This window comes from Scleropages formosus, chromosome 22 (assembly GCF_900964775.1).
Source record: "Scleropages formosus chromosome 22, fSclFor1.1, whole genome shotgun sequence".
NCBI lineage: Eukaryota > Metazoa > Chordata > Actinopteri > Osteoglossiformes > Osteoglossidae > Scleropages > Scleropages formosus.
Genome location: NC_041827.1, coordinates 7,285,400 through 7,312,364, shown reverse-complemented (window position 1 = coordinate 7,312,364; position 26,965 = coordinate 7,285,400). Strand labels below are relative to the sequence as shown.

General features: G+C 41.4%; 1 protein-coding gene across 1 annotated transcript in view; it reads left to right on the top strand.

Annotated features, from left to right (window-relative positions):
* The first annotated feature begins 4,342 nt into the window (after positions 1-4,342).
* Positions 4,343-26,965, top strand: part of scn8ab (sodium channel, voltage gated, type VIII, alpha subunit b) — a 57,149-nt gene continuing 34,526 nt past the window's right edge. Inside the window, exons 1-5 of the mRNA XM_018725653.2 lie at positions 4,343-4,636; positions 12,369-12,700; positions 23,530-23,648; positions 24,632-24,721; positions 25,743-25,871. Of these exons, the coding sequence (XP_018581169.1) occupies positions 12,425-12,700; positions 23,530-23,648; positions 24,632-24,721; positions 25,743-25,871 (614 nt within the window). The 5' untranslated portion in view covers positions 4,343-4,636; positions 12,369-12,424. The remainder of the gene's footprint in view (positions 4,637-12,368; positions 12,701-23,529; positions 23,649-24,631; positions 24,722-25,742; positions 25,872-26,965) is intronic.

Sequence of the window (26,965 nt, the reverse complement as noted above, 5' to 3'; positions counted from 1 at the left end):
GGTCAGAATGTTGCACTTTTGCTTGTGCTGTTCATGAAATTTTGTGAAATGCAGTCTACTTTCAATCAGTTGCTGTACTTAAAGATAAGTAAGCTTTCAATTTTTTGAATTGTGTCTGTTCTTTAAAGTTTAAAGTTAAAAAAAAAATCACTCAAACGGATGAGACTGTTCCTCATCAGTTGTGTAAACAAGTGTTATAAATCGCCTAGGGCGATAGTGATGTCTCCTGGTGGTGTGTGAGACTTTAGCATAACATTAAAATTAATTTCTTTTTTACAACTAACATGTATGTCAGTGAGCTAAAAGCAAGTTACATTTGTCTCAGATTCATTTTAGCATTTAATTCAGTCGAGCAGAGATTTCTTTTTTTTTTACACATATATACATTAGCTACAAAGAAATTCCGAGTGTCCCTTATACTGTCCCTTGTTTTCCTATACACACACACACACACACACACTCATTTTCAGAACCGCTTGTCCCACACGGGGTTACGGGGAACCGGAGCCTACCCGGTAACACAGGGCGTAAGGCTGGAGGGGGCACGCCCAGGACGGGACGCCAGTCCATCGCAAGGCACCCCAAGCGGGACTCAAACCCCAGACCCACCGGAGAGCAGGACTGTGGTCCAACCCACTGCGCCACTGCTCCCCCTCCTTTCCTATAATAAAGAACCCAAAAGTATCCCTTATTTTCTTCTGCAGGGGTTGGCAACCCTACTTGTATAGAGTGGAATGAAATGTCATTTCTCCGGAGACCATGCTGCAACACAGAACGGAAGTACAGGACAAAACAAAAAAAAAAGGGCTGTGAACTGTAGGCAGTTTGTAGTGTATGTAGTCATGCTGAGTTAGCTGTTTGTGCCAGGTGAGCGTTGGGAGGCAGCAGGGTGTTGAATAATCCGACTGCCTCAGGGTAGAAACTGTGGCGGAGTCTGCTGGTGGTGGTGCGGATGCTCCTGTACCTTCTGCCACATGGCAAAAGGGCAAAGAGTCCATGAGAGGGGTCGTCCGCAGTGCTGGTGGCTTTGCGGATGCAGCGGTTGTAGTGTGAGGTGGCGATGGAGGGTAGAGAGACTCTGATGATCTTTTCAGCTGCTCTGTGTAGGCACTGGAGCAAACAAGTTGGGGAAGGAGGTGTACGAAATAAATTTAGCCCAGTGAGACAGAATTTGGTGCCGCTTCTCTGTACATTCTTACTTGTATTATGAAACACAAGGGTTCCTATTAAATGTGTAATATATATTTTGAGCAAATTCTGCTAATCATGAATTCACACAGACACCTTGCAAAAAAGTATTGCATGTTCAACTGAGCGTTGTATGCAATATTATACATTTTTTGAGAGCTACTTCTCATACTGGGTGGTGTTACACAGAAATAGTCTGTAATAAGTGTGTGCAGCGATCAGGCAAAGTCTCTCCAGTGCAATATTTCTTATCAGTACAAGGTCAGTACAATATCTGTGTGTGTACTGACTAGAAGAAAGTGTGGGGAAAAGTTAACAGAGAAACAGGAAACTGGTGCAGCTTAATGATGTTAAGGTATTAATATAAAAAACAAATGATGATACTGTTTAGATGCAATAGGGGTGTAAAAAGAAAGCTTTTCAGGTTTCAGTGATGTGCTCAATATTACAAGGACGTTTGGATATGTAGATCAAAGTAATGCACTTGAAAAGTATACATTAACAAAAAGGAGAGGAATTAATGTTCATTTACAATACATTTACATTTACATTTCTGTTTACCATTTTTCATTTGACAGACACTTCTCCAAAACGACACCAAACTCAATCAACTCAGGTGCTTTTCACTAACAGATCGACAGATGCAGATTCAGATACTGTATGTAATTGACAAATTGCAGTCAGTTATTCCAATACCACAGTTTCTGCCAGCATACATTACACCAATCACTGTATATAGAAATGATAGTTTTTTTTTTACAGTACAGAATGTTTATAGAGCACATAGGAGATCAAGATAGAAGTAGGTTCGAAAGAAATGTGTTATGAGTCTCCTTTTGAATGTTGAGAGGGGTTCAGTTGCTCTGAGTGAGAGAGGGAGCTCATCCCATCAGACTGGAGCCAGAACTAACAACCTTTTGGCTTTTGATTTTTATAGTTTTTCTGCGTGGGACTACCAAGTGTCCACAGGTGGAGGAGACAGTCAATCTGCTTCAGGCTTGTAGACATAACCAGAATCTTGGGTGAATCTTTTCAGGGTGAAAAGAGAAGCAGAGCTGGGTGTCATTAGCACGGAAGCGATAGGACAATCTATGAGAAGCAATGACAAAGTCAAAGAAAGTGGTGTAGGTGAAGAAGAGCAATGGGCCCAGCACGGAGCCCTGGGGAACACCGGTTGAGAGAAAATAATGGGAAAACAGGGAGCCACATCAAACCACCTAGTATGAGTTACACTGTCTAACCACACTGGAGTGTTTCAAAGTAATCACAGTGTAGATTCACATTATGTGTTTTTTGCAGTTCTGGTTTGTCTGTGACCACAATGTGACATTTACATTTTGATATACTGGTGTGTTTGCATTTAGGGTGTTATCTCATTTTCCATTTTGGGTGGTTGCTGCTGATAACAGTGGAATACAAATGTGTGTTGGGACCAAGCCCCAGATCAAGCACCTTTGCCATGTCATCCTGTTTCATTCACAGATTAATAATACCTAGACTAGAAATGTTTGGAAACAAGCATTCCAGGTTCCTCTGGTATTATCCACCTATAATATCACTTTTCAAATTATGCTTTAAGGATCAGTCACAGTCTTTGTAGCTAGTAGTTATTGAAACAGTAGCAAACTGTGTAAAACAATCTTCGATTTGGGAGACAATATTCTGTCATGATTATTGAACTTGTGATCTGATGTGAGGAGAGACAATTGATGTCAGCTGCAAAAAAGAAAAAAGTGAGGAATTCACAAACTAAATCTGAACTGAACCCATTGAACTTACACAGTAAAGATTGTAGAATAATCTAGTGAAAAACTGATTTAAAAGCACATGCTAATTACAATAGCAGCACTTTGAATATAATTAATGTTTATCTGGGAAACTGTACTGTTAAACAGTGTTTTGTTTTTTCTAAACCTGCAACAGATGCTTAATTTAAAAGTGAACTCTTTGTTTAACATTTCCACTGTCCAGGAATGAAAACAGAAAGTATTGAACAGAAGTGTCATAGGTTACATTTCTTTTCTGTGTGGTATATAAATGGGATAATAAGTGTAATTCATTGTAAGTCACATTGGACAAATGTGTTAGCTAGTAATCATTTCATTGGGTGTAATTTTTCAGAAGTATCTGCTAAATGTATAAATGTAAATGTATTGTGTAAGGACATATTCTTTATTGACAAAAGTCAATTCACACACTCTAAAATCTATGCGCTTACTTTCACAGTGGTGTAGTTTGCATATGTGAGACCAGCATTTTCTGGTATTTTGAGTAATGTTTGTATTTTAATGTGCACAAACTCGGCTGCACTGCATGCTAATATTCGTGTTCAGTTACCTACTTAAAGATCATATTGCTGTTTTCTGTGACAGATTTCATGTCTCTAAAATGTATGTGGAATCCCACTTTTGGTTTGGTGCATAAGTTAGCTGCTGATCTTTTGTGATTTTTTCAGTCTTTGTGTAACCTACACCTATAGTAAATATAAATGCGTCTCTATTTCTTCTTCAGGGGATGCGGTGGTGCAGCGGGTTTGGCCTGTGCTTGCTCTCTGGTGGGTCTGGGGTTTGAGTCCTACTTGGGGTGACTTGCAGTGGACTGGCGTCCCATCCTGGGTGTGTCCCCTCCCCCTCCAGCCTTACGCCCTGTGTTGGCGGGTTAGGCTCTGGTTTGCCGTGACCCTGTATGGGACATGCAGTTTCAGACTCTGTGTGTGTGTGTGTGTGTGTGTGTATTCTTCAACACTGACAACAAGAAAACCTGTTTATGGATAAGGAATATTTTGTTCAAAGTTTGGGAGAATGTTACACTCCCAACGGTGTGCACTTTCCACATGGATTTCCATACCTTTATCATACAGCTCTTATTGCAATCAAAAGTTAAAATACAGGTCTTAGCACACGAGTCGCACACTGGGAAGGCTGGATTCCAAAAACAGTAAGTAATAAACACTGCCAGAAATCCTGTTTTCACTAAACATGATATACATGCCATGGTACTTCAAAATCCCACTTTCCATTTCAAGTAGTTGTCAGAGAATGTCTCCCTTCTTGTTTTTCAGTCTGACCAAGCAATGAGATACACTGACTACACGTAATATATGTAAACATGTCAACGACATATTTACTGCCTTCGTAAAGATGCACGTCTTGAATTTGTGCAAACTGTTGTAAACTGAACAGCGCGCACTCAGAGATCTGCATTGTTCCTTTGTTAACATTTTTAGACCGTTCCGCCAACAAGTCGACGCTCCCTAGCCGTGCTTATGCGTGCATTTTGCCGACGCTCCCTAGCGTTTTGCCGAGAGTCATCAATTATGCAGGGAAACCTCACGCATTCGGGAAGCAAGATAGCAGCAACAATATGGCGACAACCGCAGTTTCTCCTCAGCGTTCCCCACATCTGCAGTTGAGCGCAACATTTCTGGATTTCTGTTAACGCTGAAAAAGTAAGTAAAGCTTCTCCTTTCTCAAGCCGGTGGGAATTTTTTTAAGCAGATACGTCCTTTTCCGCCGCTGTCTGTCTGCGGAGACAAACTCTGTTGCCGCAGAGCGGTGCGCTGTCCAGCACCTTCGTGCCTGCATCTGTGGACAGGCGGATTGCCAGGGATGCGCGCCGCCGGGCACCGAACACACATGACGGCTGGCCGCCGTGTGAACGGAGCCCCGCCGGACCGCACTTATTGCTTCAGTTATACGAATTGCTCACAGTTTATTGTTGGCCTTAGTCTGACACCTCGATAGTTCAAACGTGAGATATGCGGCGCATACCTCGCGACTAAGATGCATGGTTATGTCAAACTTTCGCGGATTTAAAAAAAAAAAAAAAACAGTCGAAAGAAAAAAAAGGCTGAATGAGTTCACCTTTTCTTTGTTGTTTGACAAAATAATCTAGTATCGCATCACAAAAGCCCGGTAAGGCGGTAATTGTTTTCGAGGTTCCCCCAGTACCCCCCTCCCTCCCTCCCTCCCTCTCCGCTTTGCCCCCTTCTTTCTTGCCTCATTCATAGGGCTGAGAATTGCGTGAAAAAACGAACATTTCAGTTTGATCGTCGCACTACAGCTCTACCAGCAGTCGGGCTTCCACTTCTCTGCAGAAAATAAAAGCAATTTTGAGGAATCACTTTTCGGTTCTCACGCGAGATTCAGCAGGATGCTGGAGAATACATGGCTTTATGGCTTTACGGTTTACCAAGACTTTACGGGTGTGGTACAATCTCGCGCATACTGCTTTGGTCAGGAAAAAGATCAGTCCTCGCGCTAGTAGTGCGCGTGGCAGTCATTGACACGAGCCCAGTGTGCGCAGTGCTTTTACTAATGACGCATATCGCTTTTAGTACAGTTCTGCCGAGCAGGATTTGCACTTCGATGTAAGACTGTGGAGCACGCAGAACCCCACTGCAGTATTTCAGACTCGGTGGCCCGCACGCGGGAGCGCGCGTGCGCGCGCGCGCGCGCCTCTTTCACCTACACTGAAACACTTTGATGTTCTCTCATGTAGAGTGAAAAGAACTGCTGCATATTTTCATTTTGCCCAAGAACTTTTACACTGCATTACAGTGATTCGATACGCAGACGCAGCTGAGGGTAAACGGAAGTACATTTCGAAAGCAGTTCAGCTTTGTACTGCGAAAGGAAACCGACGCAAACGCGGGGAAAGACATACAAATTCCACGCAGACCGAGCTGGATTCGAACCTATAGCCCAAGAGCTGTGTGGCACTAGCGCTACTCGATGCGCCACTATTTGCCTCCATTCAGCAAAAAAAAAAAAAAAAAAAAAAAAAAAAAAATGCATCGGTGTTAAATGTTAAAATTACAGTTATGTTTTTTTTTCCCCATATTTAAAGAGGGGAGGGGAAAGGGCTCGTGTGACAAGTGCTTTTAGGTAACATTAAATTGAAAAAGGTTAAATAGTCCTCGGTGTCACTTTTCATTTGATTTCCCTGAATGTTAGAGAAGTTGCTCGACGGACGTGTATTACGTTAAACGTTACGGAGCTGCTTGTGGTGGGGGAGCCCCTGGCTTGTTGAAGTTCAAGTGTTGCAGTGACGGCGGGTCACAGGTAAACGCTACCTGAGCTGTTGTATAAGCAGTACACGACGCAGTAGATGAGCGGTGTGTTACTGTACCGCCACATCGGACACCTCGGCTCGGTTCGGTTCGGCGATCGCAGTCCAGTGTGACGCAACACCGCTGGGCTGAGTGAAGTTGTCGGACCGCGGCCTTTACGGTACCTGGCTCTGCGCTCGCTATTACACACCGTACGCACGGTACCAACCGAACCAAGCCAAGGAGGCACAGACAGCACCCTCCTCCTCCGCGAACCGACCGAGTTCCGCCGGCAAGTTGGTACGCGGTCGAGTAGCCGCCTGAACCGGCGACGCCCGCTTCAGACAACGTCTCACACACTTGTGTTCTGTGTATGGGCTCCTCTGCGTGGTCTGCGTGCCTTTAGTTCTGCCGCCGCCGTCGTGGACGCGCGAATGCGGCTTCGCTGTGGCGCCGGCTATGCGCGCCCCAGATCGTGCTGCGCGTGCTGCGCGTGCCCCGCTGCCGCTGCGGTGCGCGGCGCTCGCCGTGGTGCTGAAGGCAGCGGCCCTGCTTCCCTTCCAGCCGCTTCGGAACATGCGCTCCTGAGAAGGATCGGGACCCGGCTGCGCTGAACGTGGGTCGAAAACGTGAGTTCGTGACTCTCTGTGCGCTGGTAGCGACCGATTGAAGCCTTAACGGAAGTTGAAGGTTTGCGTGGAAAACTCCGAGTTAACCTTTTGCGAAGATTTTTCTTTTTTTTTTTTTTTTTAATAATCTGCCATAAAATGATGTGCAGTCCGCATAATAAAAGTCGATAGTACTAAAATAAAGGAGATACGGGTAGCATGTGGCAATAATTTTTAATTTCACATTCATTGGATTTGCAGCTCTGATAATGAATTGCAGCCTTTTTTTTCCAGCCCTCTGCGGTTCACCTTGAACAGGTGATCCAGGCAGGAGAGCCGCTCGGTCCGTCTCAGCAGGATATTTGCTCTGTCATCTCATATCTTCCAAGGGAGACCTTTGCTTTTATTTCCCTTGTACTGCCCCTGCCTGTGAATTGTTCATATAAACGTATGAAAGGATTTAAAACACTGAAGCACATTGTTTTGCTTGGTATTTCCTGGTAAGTATGTGGAGCTGACCTGGTCCTGGTCCTGGTCCTGGTCCTGGTCGAGCATGTTGGAGCTGACTGCGCTCAGTTCGTATCTTAAATAAGGGAATAAACTCAGGTCGGTGGGCTATGGATCGAAAGAGGGGCGCAAGGGGTGATTAAACAAAATAAACTGTGCAAAAGAGCCGTTAGTTCTGTAGTTGGGCAACTTCTTCTGGATTTTTATTTTGAATGGACCATAATACATAAATAGTGAATGAAGAAAAGTGTTCTGTACTGATGTTATTACACCGGTATGCGGTATGCTGTGTCACCTTGGTTTGCCAAGATAGCTTTGCTGTCATTTTTTTTTTTTTTTTTTTTTTTCTCATGGGCAGTAAATACAAATAGCTAAATCTGATTTAAATGTAAATGGTGGTGAGGTGTGTGTAGAAATTACAATGTGAGACACCGTCTTGCCTCACTGTTGGGACGTACCATCAAAGCTATACAAAATGTTTAGTTCCCCCGAATAAAAAGTGCTCTCTGCGTTTTTACTGCTGGTAATCATTTTAGAAAGTAATAATTTTAGAAAGATCTTAAGTGTGCACTTAAAGTTGGCCCGCAGAATGCTTATCCCTACATCAAGGCAGGAAATGAGCCCTTTATCAGATTAAGTGCTATAGGTACCTTATATCTGAGGGATGTAATCCCACATGTAGAATCCACTTTCTTTTACAAGGCAATCAGGAAAAATTCTCCGGAGCCTCTTTGGCAAGTTAAATTATCACAGCTTTTTTTTGTACTGTTTCACAAAGATATACATAGATATTTAATTATTTTAAATCCTGTTACCTATTTTAATGATGTTGAATTTTTTATTTTTTTTTTTTTAAAAAAAAAAGGTTTTTCAAAATTACTTTCGTGGATGTAATAGTAACAGTGTTATTGCAATGCATTTTAATCCGCGTTAACATTTTGTTCAGCTCTTATAGTCAAAAAATAAATACACTGGCATGCTTAATTTTTTTTAAAGTGTAAAATACTTCATGGCTTTTTATTTCTTTTGAAGATATATCAAATTCATACAATGCTTAGATGTAGCATTGTTTACAGACAGTGTTCGGTGTACACTTTCCATTTTGCAATATTGTTTTCATAACTATGTAACAGTAACATGCAGTATTTCCCAGTATAACAAAAAGGACATAGAATAGTAACTTTGGTAATGAAGATTTCAGTAATTTTGTGAATTTACTTCTCCAGAGTGAACCCCCCGAACGCTACATACCAGTATAACAGTGGAAGAAATTAATCTCTGCAGTTTTTTGACTGACTTTATGACAATAACATAGTCTGCAGTAGATCTTCTTAATTTAAAAGGGTTTTCAAAAATAGCTGTATGAAAATATTGATAAGGAGATAAACTTGTAACCTGAAGGTTCTCAGTTAAGCTCCAAGAAGGGCCTCTGATGTTGTACCATTCAGGTTGTGAACATGAATTTAATATTTGTTTTGGACATTTAATGGACTCAGATGTATGTAAGGAATGGAACACTATTCTGGATTATCTTGGATCTCCCCCGGTAAGCACATTGTTCTCCTAGTTCTCCTGCTCTAATCTCAGTCTCTGTGTGTGAGATGGAAGTGATCCTCACCTTTGCCCTCAGAAGGTCAGCATGTAGAGCTACAGAGGGCTTTGCCTGCATCATCAGTGTCCTCTAGGCCTCATTTACCTCCTGTAACCAAAGTCATCACTGATATTCTTTGCAGTCCGTATTTTTGTTTTGTTATTTTTCATGGTGGTGTGGTCAAATAATACATTCCATTCGTATCCATGTATGCCACTTTATAGTTAATCTATAGTGGGTGTTCACCTCACAGAGCAATGCAATGAGATTTTATAGCTGTGAGCCTTAAATTTATACATTTCACATTAAGCAAAAGAGCTTTGATGACACAGAGATACATGACTGTATACAGTAGAATGTCTGTGCACTATCAGGATGGAAACTACGTATGCCTGTTTCAGAGCAAGATTAGTGAAATATTTAGTGTGTACCTGTGAAGCAGTTTGCGGTCTGCATGGAATACATTGGGTCAGAAGAATGTAAAAGTCGGATGGTGCCATAGGTCTAAAAAGAAGGAGGTCCAGAAAAGGACATTGGTCTCGCAAAAGGACAGCAAGTCTGAGAACTGTGCTGTCATCCTCCTGAGGAGTTTAACTTCATTACAGAATTGATCGCTTCATCATTTGAGAGCTGTTGCTCAGGATGTAGAGGCACTGAACCTGGCTGACTGTACTTTATGCCCAGCAGGTCAGGAGACGTTGGGCCTAGTGCTGAAAAATGCTGTCTGGATAGGATATTCAGTCATCGAACAATCTGGAGATGAAGAACACAACTTGGTGTAACTCTACAATACTGTCTGAGGGAGGGAAGAACCATTCTGTGTTGCAGTTGGAATAACACAGCACATTAATAAACTGATTAATCAATAAACTGGGCAGTTTTTTTTTTTAACTGATTTTTGCCAAAGTGATTTGCATCATTAAGGGGAAGTAAACAATAAACAAGCAGACATGATCCAAATTAATCCATTCTTTTATTCTATGATATTCGATTTTTGAATCTCTCATTCTCATATATTCTCTATTCTTGTAACTTTAATGCAAAGTAATGTAATGAGAATGTTTACTCTGCGTAAGGTACATAATTTCTAGTGTCATAATGAACTGTTTTTGCAAATTTCTACATTAAATGAATATAATTGTTTGGTTACCACCTGAAAAGCCAAATTTAAGTTACATCAAGGTCAGACTAATGATTTAGTTTTTTCCTCTTTTCAGCTAGGGGTGTAGCACCACCTTTTAAATATTTTGATGTGCACTTTCGACCTATGAACAATTCTCACAGTTTGGTAACTAATTTAGCGACGTGGAGCTGCATGAGGAAAGTTTAATGATTTAAGTTATTTAATTTGTTCATCCCTGTCCATGCATAACTTATACATTTTCAGAAAGGATTGTTTAGAAATTTATTCCTCATTATGATTCCATGGTGCTACTAGTTTTTCAATGAGGAAAGTCGACTATTTACTTTTATTTGTAAACAAAGCCTGTAATAAAGAGGCTTCACCTTGGTCAGCTTTGACCCGTAGCATCTCAACAGCTGATCTGTATTCGCTGCGGATATTTATCCTACTGTCAGTGCAGGTTAATATTTATTTGTGGTTTCTAAATACCTGATTCAAATTGACATTCGGTGTTTTTTTTCCTACATTTTGCATTGCATCAACAATAAAATCATAATTCTGCTGGATCATGCTGCACTATGACATTCCAAGCCTTCTACTTGTGTTTGCTTCATATTAAACGCTGGTTGTTTTTCACTGTGCTGAACTAGTTTTAAGGCAGAAAGGGACATAGCTGAATCCGGCAACTAAAGTGTGCCTTTGTTTGTATTCTGAAGGACGTTTTGTTCCCTAAATGCTGCTGATTCGTGTAGTAAACCTGTTACAGAAAGCTGATGTGGTACACAAATTTGGCAAGGCAGCATTTTGGATTGCTTGTCCTTTTTTTTTTTTTACTGTTTTAATAAACCACAATACTCCTTCCAGCTAGACATCATAAAGTTACGTGGAAAACGCAAAATCACTATACCTGGGTATGGGTACCTGCGTTGTGTTACGTGTCATAAATGATGCTGACATGCAAAAGGTGAAGAAAAAGGATCGGTGGACAATGTCATAGAAAACAGATTTTCCTTAAATACTGGACATCATATTTATCTGATGTGGGGGTTGAAAGCCAGCATGGGGTGAGGAGGTTGGATAGTTGTGTCTGGTTACATTCAGGGCAGAATAGTGTTGGTCAGGTAGCGAGAGCAGCAGTGCTCCTTCACTCAACTCCTTCACTCAACTACTGGGAGAATGAAAGCTACCCTGGCTGCTTCCCGCCAGCTGTAGTAGGCTATTGTCATTTGTCACCTTCACTTAAGGCTTCTGCACAGAGAACACGTAACTAAAGTGCCTATTTCTAGGAGATTTGCAGCTTTCTTTATTTAGATGCAGCAATACTTTATTGCGTTTGTAACGGGAAAAAGCAAAGCAACTTCAGTTTGTACATCATCGTTTTTCGTAGGCAGGAGTAGTAGTAGCGTTAGGAGTAGTACAGTCCTTCTAGTCTTCTGCCCAGCTTACAGACCCATTATGAAGACCGATATTCAAACCAGCAACACACGCATTAAGCACTCATGGTGTCACCTGGACTGGTGATGAAACGTTTGCAGTCCAAATGCCAAGCTCGGCGAACACCTGAACATCTGAATGGACAACCGGGGCTACGAACACCACCAGTCTTCTCTACCGTTACAGTCCTCCTACACCAGCCGTTTACTTTATTTCCCTACACAGCGTGGGATAGCCTAGATTTTCCTCTTCAGGGTTGTGTGTGTGTGTGTGTGTGTGTGTGTGTGTGTGTGTGTGTGTGTGTGTGTGTGTAAGAGTGAGAGAGAGATTCATTCAATGGCTGCTTATATCCTGCAGTGGCTTTTACTTTTCATTCCAGTAATACTGCATTAATGCGGGGGACAGAGAGGCCGAGGGGAGGAACATAATGTTCAGTGTAAGGTCATGGGCTCAAATTGATCGTGATGAAAAAACTTTGTGTTGTTCTGTTGTATTTACTGTGTGTTATGTATTTTGATTTACTTACTGTCCCTCCTGTAACTCTGTTCATGTTATTCTGGCTACTAAGATGATTTCCCATATATAATTTCAGTATATTCTTTACCTTTTTTTTTGGCACGTGAACCTGTATACTTATTATCAGCAAATTTCTGAACGTAACAACATCAGTATAGTAATAATAATAATAATAGCACAAAATAGGCACTTTAGTCACGTGTTCTCAGTGCAGAGCCCATAAACGAGCGTGAGAAATGAGAAGATGATGCTTCTTGTTATTATCGTTAATAATAATACATGAGAATGTTCCTTTGCTTATTTATCTTGTCTAATGCCGGCTGCCTGTCCTTTCTTCTTTTTCCCCTGTAGAGTTAGCTGTCCTGGATGGTACATAACTAAAGAACAAGTTGCTGCAGGATGAAAACATGGCTGCACCCCTTCTTGCACCACCAGGACCTGACAGCTTCAAGAGATTCACTAAGGAATCTCTGGCTAACATTGAGAAGCGTATCGCCGAGGAGAAAAAGAAGAAACGCCCAAAACCCGAAAGCAGCCACCGAAGCGATGCTGATGAGAACAAACCCCATCCCAACACCGACCTTGAGGCAGGTCGCAGCCTGCCCTTCATCTATGGGGACGTCCCTCCAGACATGGTGGCTGTGCCACTGGAGGACTTGGACCCTTTCTATATGAACCAGAAAGTGAGTTGCTCCTCGGTCCTGTCCTGCTTGTGCAGCTGCTGTGTTCACCATGCCTCAGATCTGCTCAGGTCCCACATGTAGAGGCTCCCCCCCTCCTGTCTCCAGCAGCAGCAGCAAGAAGGGGACCAGCTGCACCTGCACTGAGGATGGAGAGCAAAATGGGGGGTTGACACCGCTGTTCTGCTACGCATGCAGTTTCGTTTTGAATATTTCTTTTTGCTGCCGTGGATTTTTGTGGTGGTTGGCGTATTGCACGAGCAACCTCTAATGGTGTGGTTGAAAGGGTACATAGAAAGAGTGCAGGACAGCTTTAGCCTGTGTGTTAAATGGTGCTGGTGTCACCTCGTGTTCCAGGGACGTCATTAACTTTTTATTACATCTGGATGGTTAATGGCTGGTAAAGTGTGCAAATCTTTACAGAAAAGAGCACTGTTACTCCGAGTGGTGCTTAACATATTGAAGCTGGTGTGTTATTAGGGACTAAGCAGGTTTTTTGGTTACATTTTCCAATTCATTTACATTTATTCATTTAGCTGGCACTTTTCTCCTAAGCAACTTACACTGTAATGTTAAGCTACTTACAATTATTTACCCATTTATACAGCTGGGCAATGTTAGTGGAGTCATTTCAGGTAAGTACCTTGCTCAAGGGTACTACAGCTGGAGGTAGGAATCAAATCTGCAGACTCTGGGCCCAAAGGCAGCACTGCTGACCACTACACTACCAGGTGCCCCGTTCTGTTTTCCCATCATATTTATTGGCTTAATGTGACTTATCCTTTTCTATTAATTGCATATGTTTATGCACATGGCTTGAGCTTGTGCAACCAGACATTGGTATAGAAAGAATCCCAGCTCCATGCGTACACCAGTTTCAGTTTCCAGGTTCGCTTTATTTTGGTAGTGCGCTCTTCTCAGCAGAATGACTCAGGTTGAGAGAGAATCCGAGTTTGATTCTGAAACGACTGGCCCCTGTAACACATCTTCATTGTAACACCGACCAGACGAACAATGGCAGCAATGCCTCTAGAACGACAGCCCCCAGGAGGCTGTGCCCTTTCAAGCCCACGGAGACTGATCACTAGCAGGAACTGGACCAGGTTTTGACAGTCTTGCAAACACACGTAGCGTAGCTCCAGAAGCCCAAGGCCTGTTGGAAATGAGCTAGTAAGTGTTTAAATGAGGAGGAGTGTGTGTAACTAGAGCCCGAGCAGTAATAATATGTACACATGCGCCGTGGTTCGTATAAGCTCCATAGAGACAATAAGTGTACAAGAATTTAGTGTGACAGGTATCATCTGACTTCATCGTGCTAACAGACATTATTTAATGCATCACTCAGATGCTTTTGACAAGTAGGCAGTGAAAGTTTCACAGGCTTTTGTGTCTTAATTTTATCTTCACATTTCAAAGCAATACGTAGTCACACAACGATCTAAAGTGCTAAAACTGCCCTATTTATGCAAAGTGATCAGCATAAAATGTCACTGAACATACTTCCTGTTTCCGAGTTGGAGATATTTCATTATATTTCATCACCCCCCATGCCCCATTTTTAAAGCAGTCATGAATCTGGGTACCTTTCTTTCAGAAAAAGCACTTCATTAGGCTTGCAACTCCATACAGTGAATATGGCTTTTTAAAATTCTCAGTTGAAGTTTTTTGCATTGTTTGTTAAATCTATTTCTCTGGAGCTGCCCCAAATTTTGGATGCCAGCAAAATACTTTTTGTGCTATCTTAGTTTTTATCTGTATATGCCATAATGGCAAGGATGGTTCAGTGTTCTCTTCACGTACAGCTGGCTCTGTGGTTGAGAGTTCCAACCATAGTTTGCTTTTACTGAAAGATGCAGGAACAAGTTCATAAGTTTTAGTTGTGTGCAGTAAAAAGTGATTCACTTTCAGAGAAAATATTAGCTGAAAATTAGAATGCCAAAAAATGACTTTCTCCCTTCAAAGGTTGTGCTTGTGAAACACAGGATGGCCCATATTGCGCAATAATGGCATAACGGTCAAGTGTCAGGGAGCAGTGACAGTGATCACAGTGCCACAAGGGTTCAGAACCCCTCATATTTGAAAAGGTAGGTGATGGAAGAGGTAATGAGTTTTTGTGAAGTCAGAATGGAACCTTTTAGAACGCGAGACTAAATGCATAGAAACGGAGAAAAAATTTAATGGGATCCCCGGCAGAGCCAATTCACAAAGTTCCTGCAAACAAACTATTTATCAGTGTGTTAAAATTAGATAAAAAAAATTTCATTATCATATAAGACTGTGATATATAACCAGGAGCACAGATAGTTTATGGTGGGTTGAGTCAGTATAGTTGTCAGTATGGTCTGTTTTTCAGTTTTTTCCATCTGTACTGTACAGAAGGAGGTAAAAAGAGCATATTCAAAATCTCCATTCTAATTGAATTCTGCTGAGGATTGAATGTGTTTTGAGTCATGTGGGCTTTCTTCTGCCTCTGGTGGTGTGGGCGGTGGTGAAGAGAAGGGCTGTTTTTCTTTTACTGTGTTGAGGCAGATGCTGGTGGGTGGGTTTGGGGAAGCTGCCACAAAATGTACAGCGCTAAGGGTAAACCAAAGAAGTCAACCAGTTCAACAGACATTGCAGATGAACATTTCCACGTTGTGATTTCCAGGAGTTGGGGCATCGACTTTCACCATTAACTCATTACTGCTCTACACCTGTAGAAATACTGTCCAGAATGACCTGATCTGACCTGAAATGATTTTTTGATCATGTAATGGCATCCATGTGGCTTCAAGAAGGTCACAGTATTTTACCTGAGCAGAGATCCTTGAATGCTGCATTCAGCACAGTATAGCTCTGTTCACTTGGGGCTCGTCTTGATAATTTCAGATGCACAGATGTAGTATCACACAGGTATTCTCATGGACAAAATACAGCAAAGTGATTTCAAATTTAAAGGGGTCAAAAGCATTGCTGCGCTGCTCCTGCACTTCTGAAGAGCTCAGTATGTGTCTTTCCTTTAGTGCCTCTAAGCTTTGCTGGTTCAGAGTGCCATGAAGACCCTGCAGAAGAATCTGAGATAACTCACCAAAGACCTTGATAGATTAAATCAGCCTTCATGCTAAAGACAGTGCAAAAGTGGACCAAAAGAGCAGGAGGAAAAACCTTATGGTACAGATATGGTCATGGTCTTAAAATTGGTCCTTCACGTGGTCCTTCAGTCTTAAAAGTGTCTGCTGGATCTGTTTATCTGAATGGAGACTGTATTTTGTGGTGAGAGACTCTGGACCAGCTTCCAGTTATGCTGTAGTTGGACAGTGCATTGTTCTTTGAGTGTGTGAAGAGAGAGAAAGAATTCTTCTCCTCTGCTCTAGTAGTTTATGGGCTTCTGTTGGGTCATTGGAAAAGCCCATCACTCGGTGTCTTTCGGCCATTTGAAAGGGGAAATTTCTGGTCTTGCTATACTGCATTCTGTGTGGCTTCTTGGTGTTCCAGATGAGAGGGTTCCAACGCAGAACCTGGAAACGTGGCCACGAGCAAAGCACTGCATTTTGCAAAGAGCTCAGTGGTGAAAAGAGGAAGATGTAACAATGTTTGAGTAGGAGTAAGATTCTCCCTTTCGAAAACACTTTTGAATAAAGGCAGTCTTTTTGTCAAGTACTTCACTTATGTATTTATGTTAGTTCGTTTTATCTTTAATAAAATCTCATTGCATACTCACCAAGATGGCTATATAGAGTTACGGAATACGATGACTTTGAATGCTTGCAGGCAGAGCGCTCTACAGTTTAACACGAAGAATCCCTCCTCAATGTTAGAAATGGCTCTGCGGCCGCGGGGAATTGGGACACAAGCAGAAGCTTTGAACACCCAGTGTTCCCTGTGATAGGCTTACTTAACAGTCCAGGAGATTTATTCGCACAGAACAAATAAGTACGCTACAGCTTGCTTAAATGGGCTGTTCTATATCCAGCAAAGATAGGTGTCTCAGTTCACGTGTAATTACTATTTAAAATTCTTAGCCAATGTACACTTTTGCATATCAAAATAGCTGGGTGTTTTAATTTGAGTAATTTGGGCTGAGCACCTTGCTCAAGAGTACTTCAGCAAATTATCTGCCAGAAGCTAAAGTGGATACATTTGAGAGCAAACTCTTTGGTATGTGGCACAGCAATAGGCAGAAGGGCAGGCCAGGCCAGTTGTGCTTCATCAGTACTGTAGGTACTGTATTCATCCTGGATGCTGAGTCCCAGTCAGTGGCTTTACACAGGAGAACCTGCTCATTGGACTGCTGATGATTACCCGAGGGTCATCTAGACCTGTTTCCTCAGGTGTACGAGTGTGGCTTTCAGCTGATTCTTTGAGAAACATTTTTGGTGCACGTTTAGATTTAAAGTGTCCACTTTTTGCACATTTAGCTCTGAAATAGTAGGAAGGGGAACCAAATTTTCTGTATTTTCGGCATAAGTTGCTGCAGGAACTTTGAGACACCTCCGAAAGTCCTTCTTTTCTTGGAACCAAACGCTCTGTTGTCGACCTTTGCTCTGATCTTGCGAGACGTATCGGGAAGTCAGCCTGGTTGGTTAGACTAAGTGTTTCAGTGAAACCTCACCCCCTCTTCTTCCTGGATTTAAACATTATTTCTCAGTCTATGTGTGTGTGTTTGTGTGTGCGTGTGCGTGCGCATATACATGTGTGGGTGAGCTGAAGCTCGTCCTTCCCTCGACTCCACCAAGGTCTGCTAACTCCCTCACACTTCGGATGCACTGTTTGTTATGTAACTATCTGTAACTAGTTTGCAGCACGCGGAAGATAGGAATGCCATCCAACGGCTGCAGACATAACCATCTAACTGCAGCGTGAGCAAGGAGACGCACCGATGCCCCGCTCCAGAATCCCGTCCCAGCCGCGGGCCAGCCTTCTGTGTTTCACGCGGACCTGGGATTGGTCCTGGGGGAACGGCGCAAAGCCGGCCTGCGCTTAAGTGCGGAAACATCCTTTCATTTCCACGCTCCCTTTTTTCGCTCTTCCTCTCGGTCGCCCCAGCTGAGCTTGCAGCAGCAGTGAAACCTGACCACAGCAGGCACGCATTGTTGGCGGTGGAAGAGGGAAAGCGCAGCGTTGCAGTCCTGGCTGAAGCTGTCAGAGCAGTGGGCGAAGATTAGCCTAGAAAGTACCGGGAGTGACAGTACGAGGCTTTGGGCGAGCGAGCGAGCGAGCGAGTGAGCGAGCGAAGGAATGAGTGAGTGACTGAGTGCTTGCATGTGTGTGTCTGTGTGTGCGTGGGTGTGTCTGTGTTTCTGAGCCTGGAACTCTGTGTACGTGAGCTCGGGCTTTACAGCACAGTGTTTCGTAAAGGCAGGAGACATAAAGCTCGCCACACTGGGCAGTGTAAGAGCAGCTGCTGAGGAATTAGGAGAAGGAGTGACATTTTTCAGCTCCCCTCATTTCTTAGAAGGCTGCCTGGTGGGTTCGTGTTCCAGCATCTGTCAGGATGACCCTTACTCCATCAACCTGTGCCGGTTGGCCAATGCCAGGTACCAGAGTCTAGCCGGCTTTGGGAGAATCTGCCTTGCTCCCTCTGCTTTACAATTCCCCTCCACTGCTCCGTGCCACCCCAGCAGCCTGTGAAAGCAGGGCTGCTTTCAGGCCGGTCAGCGTGGGACAAATCATCCTCTCCCAGTCCTGCGACAATCAGCCCGTGTCGTATGTTTTGTGTTTCTCTTCCAGCGGTGTGCAAGCTGCTGGAAAATGACCGTTCAGACTTCTGATTTAATGTGGGACAGGTTGACACCTTGGTCAATTCAACTGCATTTAGGTTTAAGGAGATTCATCTGGATGCAATCGGCAGAGATCTGCCAACAGGGGGCATGCAGACAGACCTGCCTCCGCCCAGGTTTTTCTTTTCTTTTTTTTTTTTTTTTGCTTTCCTGTATAATAAATTACAGTAATGCCACGTTTTAATGCGCTGTCTGAGGCTAGCACTCTGATGACACAGCATCCTCTCGAGCAGGGTAGAGAGGGCGGGGTGCGGCCACACAGGACATTGTGCAACCCAAGGAAAAAAGCATCTTTGTCGAGCAGGGCTTGTGGTATGCTCGCGGGGTGGGGGGTGGAAGGCGCAGGACAAACTGAGCAGTAGTGAGCTTGTAGAGGTGTTACTTTGTCTTTACAGATGAATCTCAGCACAGGGTAAATGCTGTCCTTTTTATTATTGTCATTGAACAATGAAGCATCTTCCACGCAATTCTGCTTTTCTCTCTTTTACGTACAATAGTTTGATGTGTTGCTCAGTTTCTGAATTTAATGAACCATCTGCAGGTTTAATTTATAAATATATTCATACACAGAGCTTTCCTTTGTAGTGAAAAAAACCTCACCGTGAAAAAGAGCTGCATCATGACATGAAGCAGAGTGATCCCCAACGATACGCCGCTTTGAGTTACGAGAATTTATCTTCATGAGGCCTTTCATATAATACAAACTACTAAAGCTTACAGGGCATTTCTTTACATTACTTTATGAAGACTGAATTTGGATTTTGTGCACCTCCTCGTGCAAGACAGGTGGGACAGCTGGTAGAGTAGGGGTTAGGGTTGCTGCCTTTGGCTCTAACGGTTGCAGGTTTGATCCCCCCTTTGGCTGTAGTACCCTTGAGTAAGGTCCTTACCCTAAATTGCCCCAGTAAAGTTACCCTCCTGTGTAAATAATTGTAACCTTAACACTGTAAGTTGCTTTGGAGAAAAGCATCAGCTAAATGTAAGAGATTTACATTTATTCATGTAACAGAAAGGTCTTTACAAAGCAGCTTGCAATGATTACTATGTAGTATTTAGCTGACACTTTTATCCCAGGGTACTTCTTAGATACACTGAGCTCCCTACAGTCTTTCATCTGTCTTTACAGCACAGCCATGTACCCATTTACATCACATTTACATGCACTTTATGGGCTATTTAGACTCACCAGTTCACCTGAAACACATGTCTTTGGGCTGTGGGAGGAAACTGGGGCACCTGGAGGAAACCCATGCAAATACAGCAGTACATAGAGGGATTTATATGTACATTTATTCATTGTATACTTTACTATTTCTTTTTTAGAAGTAACTGCAGTATATTTTTGTCAGCACACCTAGTATTGAATGTTTTATTAATTTTTGTTTCAGTGCAAGTTTAGTTGTAGCAGACCCATAAGGTTTATAAGGTGACAGGTTTAGACAAGGTTTTTGGCTTTATTTGCCGTGTTGGCAGCAGAGCAAAGTAACACAGATACACACATTCACACACTGAGGGTAGTTTAGAGTCACCACTTCACCTGAAACGCGTCTCTTTGGACTGTGGCGGAAACGGAGACACACGAAAAAAATCCACGCTGCGAAAGAGCTCAACGAGAGTGCGAACACGACCTTGCAGTATTACAGGGTAATTAATGTAAGGAAGCTGCCTTGATATGTTGCGCTGTGATAACTAATGTTTGTCTCCATTGTAATGGGGTCTGCTGATATTTTATTGTAAATGGTTGTCAGTTTTGGAGCTCAGGAATACATACAAATTTTTGCCAGTGAAAATAATGGTAATTGCATCTTTGAGCTACGAGAGCTCACCTCACAAAGTTTTTCCTGGAGCGCGTTACCTTTTCAAGGTAGGGGACACTAAGTGTTCTTCCGGTCTTGCATCATAAAGGAGAATAAACATAAAGAATTTTCAGGAAGATGACCTTTTCTTCCTTGTAGCCGCTCTACATCCTACTGTCCGGTGAGCAGGCCTTTTTCTTCCACACCTTCTCTTCACCTGTGAAGATGTACTGTAGCGTATGTGAGGACAAATGTCAACACCGATGGGATATCCTTCATTTTACGTGTCCTCATCGGCACGTGTGCCCGTTTCAATGAGCTGCTGAAGCTGCTGTATTTATTTTTCTTGTATGTTGTGTGTAACTGGAACATCCTTTGTTGCATATTTTTAGAAATTCACATAGATCCTCATTAATATTCTATGCAAATTTTATTTACTGTAGGATGTTACCTTCACACCTGCTTAGGGTCTTTAGGTGGGCTGCTGTAAATCCTAGAAAAAACACCACACATTGAACTGGACTCAGATCATATTGCTTTAAAAACGTGATTTAAGTCGCAGTATAAAATGCTAAAACTGCTGCCAGAAACTGGCCAGCGAAAAAAGGGAACGTGACTTGTTTACATCCAGAAAGGAAATACCTTGAGATGGTCCCAGTTTATAATTGTCGCACTCACTCACGTTCTAGAAGCACTTGTCCTAACTCAGTCCAGCGCCTCCTGAGAGCGCGCGGATGGGCAGGATGCACCCCGGATGGGACGCCGTGCACACAGACCAGCATACCTTCGCACGACGAAACGCAGCCTAGAGCCACCGATCAACCTGAAACACGTGTATTTGGACTGGGGGGAACTTACATGCAAACACCACACTTTTACACAGTTCACATGAATTACTTTGGTACAACAGTGCTTTTCATTCCCTTTGTGCTTTTAACCCTTTCAGAATATCAGTTAACACAATGACTGGCATGAAGTTACGTGCGTTTACGTGGAATACGATTTGTTCTTAATTATTCTTTGTAATAGTAGTAATGTCAGAGTAAATGTGTAGTATTCTGTCTTGTATTCTGTGTTAATCAGTAGTACCACGGAGACCTTGGTGTCAGTTGAATCATATGTTGAATCGTACGGCAATTCAAATAAGCGACTGGCTAAAATTATACAATTTCTTCCCTTTCAGTTTCTCATATTTCTCATATGCGCTGATGGTTTCAAAATTCAACCTGATTCCCATTATGGTGCAATAATGAACACGTGATGCCAGTACTCATTCGGTGTAAAATAGTGTTTTTCTACATCCGTTTCTGACCCCCCATCACAGGATCTCCTTCCTTTCAGTTCCCGAGGTGTTACACATATCTGTGAGAGCTCTGTGGTTAGAGACAGATCTCCAGTAAAGACACACAAGAGCTACTTGGTTCAGGCTTCTTATGTGTTCAGGTTCAGGCTGTGAAGGGAAGTTATGATGCCTACGCTAAATGAGGATGCGTCTTGAGGTTTCCTAGCATTCGTTTTTCTCCAGTTCTTTTTCTCCATCACTTTTTTCTACACCGGTAGTGCATTGATTGTGCTTTGATTCTTTGTTGTTGTTTTCACTTAAGGTTTTCCAAGAAGCTGAGATGAGTAAAGCAGTTTTTATTCTTTATGAAATGCTACATCTTTATTCATATGTAATAGAGACACTTTTATTTGTAATTTTTATTTTAATCCTCTAGTATTTCTTTGGGTTTATTTACATTTATTCACTTAGCCGACACTTTTTTCCAAAACAGCTTACAATTATTTACCCATTTATACAGCTGGTTAATTTTACTGGAGCAATTTAGGGTAAGTACCTTACTCAAGGGTATTATAGCTAGATGATCAAAGCTGTGACCTTTGGGTCCAAAGGCAGCAGTTCTAACCACTACACTACCAGCCTTCCTATTTGTAATGGTGTAGGAAACAGAATATGTTTTGCGCTCTTCCCTCATGAGTGTGTTTTTAGACCCTTCCTTGAACTGCCACCTTCAGAGAGATCTCTAGAAGTCACAGGGTAGAGGTGAAACATAGGACTGGCTGGCCACGGAAAGGAAATGTCGATTTCAGGCAGTCTTTCCATTCACTCACTGGATTTATAGCAATCAAGTGTTCTGTCCAATTTCCTTAGGTGCCTTTCTCACACCCGAGTAATAGTACAGTGCAAAAAAGATTTAAAAGGAACTTTGCTGCCTTATCCACCAGTTTGTACTAGAAGACTCGCAAGGAATGGAGAGAAGAGAGGAGAGAATAAGCTGCTCAATAAAGTGCCTTTTGGGTGGTGAGCAGAATCTGAATGATTTGTGGGTTGGAGAAGTGGAGAAAGAAGGAGACCAGTGTTACAACTGCCAGCCATACAGTGGCTGTGTTTCACCCTCAATTAACCAGATTGTTGAGTGGTCAAAGCTGGCCTAGGGGATGTCAACCGTAACCCCCCAACACACACACACTTACCTTGTCTAGGTAGAAGCCTCTCCCCAGCTCAGAACACATTGCCAGACAAACCCCAGGGCCCACTGGCCAAGAGTGTGTAGTCAGCGGATCTCTTGATCGATGGGAAGGCTTTGCAGCTACCTTCCCATAAAAGCTTGGAACTGCATGAGAAATATAGGTAAATCTGACTGCATGCTTAATAGGACCAAACCTTCTTTTGCTTAAGAGCCATTTCTTGTTTCTCCTGCTGTCTCAATAAAAAGACACAGCCGAAATCAATATGGAACAGAGCCTATGCCCCCAAAATATTCTTTAGTAGTATGTTTAAGGTATTATGAAATATTACCAATTGTCATCCGAAATAGAGGGAAGAAAATGGATGTGTATTATGAAACCAATATTTATATCAGTTAAGATGTGTACTGTATTCAAATTTGACTGAATAGTCACAAGTGCAAATTAAGCTTTTTTTCTTCCAGAATAAATTTGTAATCGCAAAGTAAGCACATTGAGAGAAGTGGAACAGTAGCTGTGTTTCTCATGACAATAATGTGTTTAAGGCTGCAGTTGAGTGTAAAATCCTGCCCCAAGACACAAAAATATATGATTGTTATTTTTGTGATGAATAATGTTTAATAGTTGCCCTGAGTGAAACTGATCAATGAATGAAATGGAATTAGGTGTTGGACTGAATGTCTCTTCTCTCAGTCTTCTTACAATGACACGTCCTATATTTTGCCGCTTCTTAAAAATACTTATGTTTTGTGCTGTGTATTATGTGTATGTCTAATGATTCTCTCCTTTGTTTTTTCTCTCTCCACAGACATTTATAGTACTAAACAAAGGAAAAACAATCTTCCGCTTTAGTGCCACGCCTTCCTTGTACATCCTAAGTCCTTTTAATCTGTTTAGGCAAATTGCTATTAAAATTTTGATACATTCATATCCTTTAAAATGGTGTTCAAACAAATTTTAAGCAGAATGATAGTCCATATATAAATGTTTAATTATTTCCTTATCATAATTATTTGCTGTTTTTATCACCATATGTTTTTTTCTGTTTTGATTTCGTAGCCAGAATTTCTACATGTTTAAATTTGACATTTTTGTGTCCCTTCATGATCATTCTTTATTCTTCAACGTTTTTCTTTATTCACAATTAGTACTGACGGCATTCAAATCTCCATTCAAATAATCACAGAACTGAGGGTATGAACTGAAGTACTGAAAATTATTCAAATAAATAAAATGGGCTTAGCATTAACTCATAATCATTCACTCAATCAACAGAAATCATTTGAGTGGAACTGATAATAATAAAATGACAATTTGATGTTATGTTGAACTGCAAAAAAAAAATAAAATATTTGTTGATAGCATAACAAAAGTTAATAGTTATATTTAGTGTAACGTTGCACAGTTTGCTTATTTGTACTTTATTATGGAAATTCAAGGATGTGACAAAATCAGCAGATAGGTTATATATGAATGTATAAAATAACATCCTTCCACTGACCAGTGAAAACATAATTTAACATTCTCTGTTGTGTTCAAGCTGTAAAAAGTGTCTTTTTATGGAGGAGCAGATCAGTTAAGGATCAGTTAAGAAAATGATGTAGTGATTTCTTTGGAAAGCAGCTGATAGAGTATAAAATGTAATCACTATCTGTATATCATCAGTGTCATGTCTGTTATTGGTTTTTATGAAAATTTGACTTTTTGGGACTTATCAAGAAGAAGGTTACCTCATCCATACTGCTGTAAGGACAAAGTCAAACATGAGGTTATATTTTGTCATCAGGATATGAACATGCATTTAGTTATATCACACATTTTAATTTTGAAGCTTTTTTTTTTCACACAGGAATGACATTTATATTTTTCATATAACAAAGAGAGCTTTCCTTAACTCAGTTCTTTTCCACAGTCTTCAGCATGATCATTATGTGTACAATTTTGACCAACTGTGTGTTCATGACTTTTAGCAATCCTCCAGAGTGGTCTAAGCAAGTGGAGTGAGTATCGATACGTCCTCAAGCATGCCTCTCCTTTTTCGCCTCAGTGAACCTGGAACTTTATTTTCAGTTTAAAATGAAAGTATTTTCAGGGTGTTATTGCTGCTGGAGAGATCTTTCTGAATCAATGTCTTCATTAGAGATACGCAATTCCTCTCCGGTTCCAAGGAGTGCAGTCAATAAGTTCTAAGACTAGCTTCTTTGTGATGTTGCTGAGCTCTTACTGCAAGTAACTTGCGTCCACAGCAGCATCTCAAGGCAAAGAGTCTTAAAACTTATTCAATATATAAGTTTATCAAAAATGTGCAACAGTATTAACCAATTATCCCCAGATCTATCCAAATCCAATTAAGCATCCTCCCTACAGGTTCTCTTTGGCAAAAAATGCACCAACATAATCCATTATTAGAGTAACTGTACAGGTTGTGGTTAAGCACTAACTTATATAATACAGTAAAATTTCTAATGAACAAAGTAAAATTAAAAAACTTTTATGTTGAAATTATGTTGATCACAAAACTCTTAAAGCTTAAAGAGCACTGTTGACATTCAATGAAGATTGTATCATGAGCAAGATGTGTTTTTGTTTACACTCGGAGCTGTTTTCTCATGGTTTAAACGTTGCTCTGATGACCATTCTCTGGTGATTTCAAAGGCTCTTTGAATTTGTTTTCCCAAAAGCTATTGTGAAATTACCAAACACCAAGTATTGATCCATCCACCACAAAATTAATTATTGACTAATGGTGATTCTAAAAGGATCACAGCCATTTTACTGTGATTTAATGAAAAAAAAAGCTAAAGATCTGACAAAATAGTCTTGTTTCAAAGTAGGAGAATAGACCATGTGTTTCATAGTGTTTAAGTAATGACTATTACACATTCGCATATGGAAACAGCCAGCCCAAAAAACAGATTTGTGTACTAAAGAAAAGTTAGTTTTTCATGATGGCAGAACAAGTAGTACCTGGACTGGTCATCCCCACAGAGAACTGATTTTGGGTTTCTTCTACTCTTAAAGGTACACCTTCACTGGTATTTACACATTTGAATCACTGACAAAAATATTTGCTCGAGGATTCTGTATAGACAATTTCACATTCTTACGAGATCCATGGAACTGGCTGGACTTCATGGTGATCTCAATGGCGTAAGTTTTTTCCTTCCCCTTGTGCTTCTTGTGACACCTCTGTTGTGTAGAAGTGCTGAGACCTTATTATTTATTTTTTGTGATATATGTCAGTTTTTACTTAGCTGTCTAAATGCATTTCATTTTGAACCTTGAAACAGGGATAAAAAAGTGCAAAAGTTCATATTGTTGCTTTACCAGCCAGATGTAAGAACATAGAATTAAGATTTTTTAAGTATCAAGATTTTTTTATTACATTAAACACTGTAAGAGTTAAACCCTACCTCTTAACTGAGAAAGAATGTGTGTACCAATACAATAATCACAGCTTATTTATAGTCAGTTATTTTAGTGTGATATAACAGACCTACCTGTTATCCTTTCTATGCAAATATTCTCCTGTGATTGTGGATGTTGTTCCACTTTTGCTGTTAATGCTTTTTTGTTGGCCTTGGAGAAGAGCACAGCATTTTATGAATTTGTTTCCTTTCCTGCTTCCTTCCCTTTTTCTTACTGTCTTATATCATTGATGTTGTCTTATTATTTGTGTATTGTGTCTATTCCTCACTGCTTTTGTGTGTACGGTATATTCAGTGTTCTTCAGTGTTTGAAAGATGCTTTTTAAAAAAAAGCACACTGGTCATGCCAGCTGTATTCCAAGCATACCTTGAACTGTCACTGATGGGAAAAGCTGGACTTCAGGCAGTAGAAGGAAGATTTGGTATCCGTTGTATGACCAAGGCATATGCTCCAAAATTGCATGTATGCACTTTCTCATACTCGAACTCATACATAGCACCTCTCCATGATAGACAGCCTTACCTGTGTGGAGCGGTTTGCATGAATACAGTAGAGTCTTTCGTGGATGGATATACATTGATAGTTGAACACACACCGAAACACACGTCATATTATAACACTCGTGTGTATATATATATATCCAGCGGTGGCTGTGGTATGAAAGTACGCTACTTAAGTAAAAATACTGTTACTTAAAGCAGGGTTGGAGTAAGGTAAGTGCTGTAAAGCCAAAATCTGCTCACAGCAGCCACTTGCATGGTTTTTATGGTAAGCGAGGGTACAGAAGTGGTTTACCGTTGCTTTCTTCCGCATCC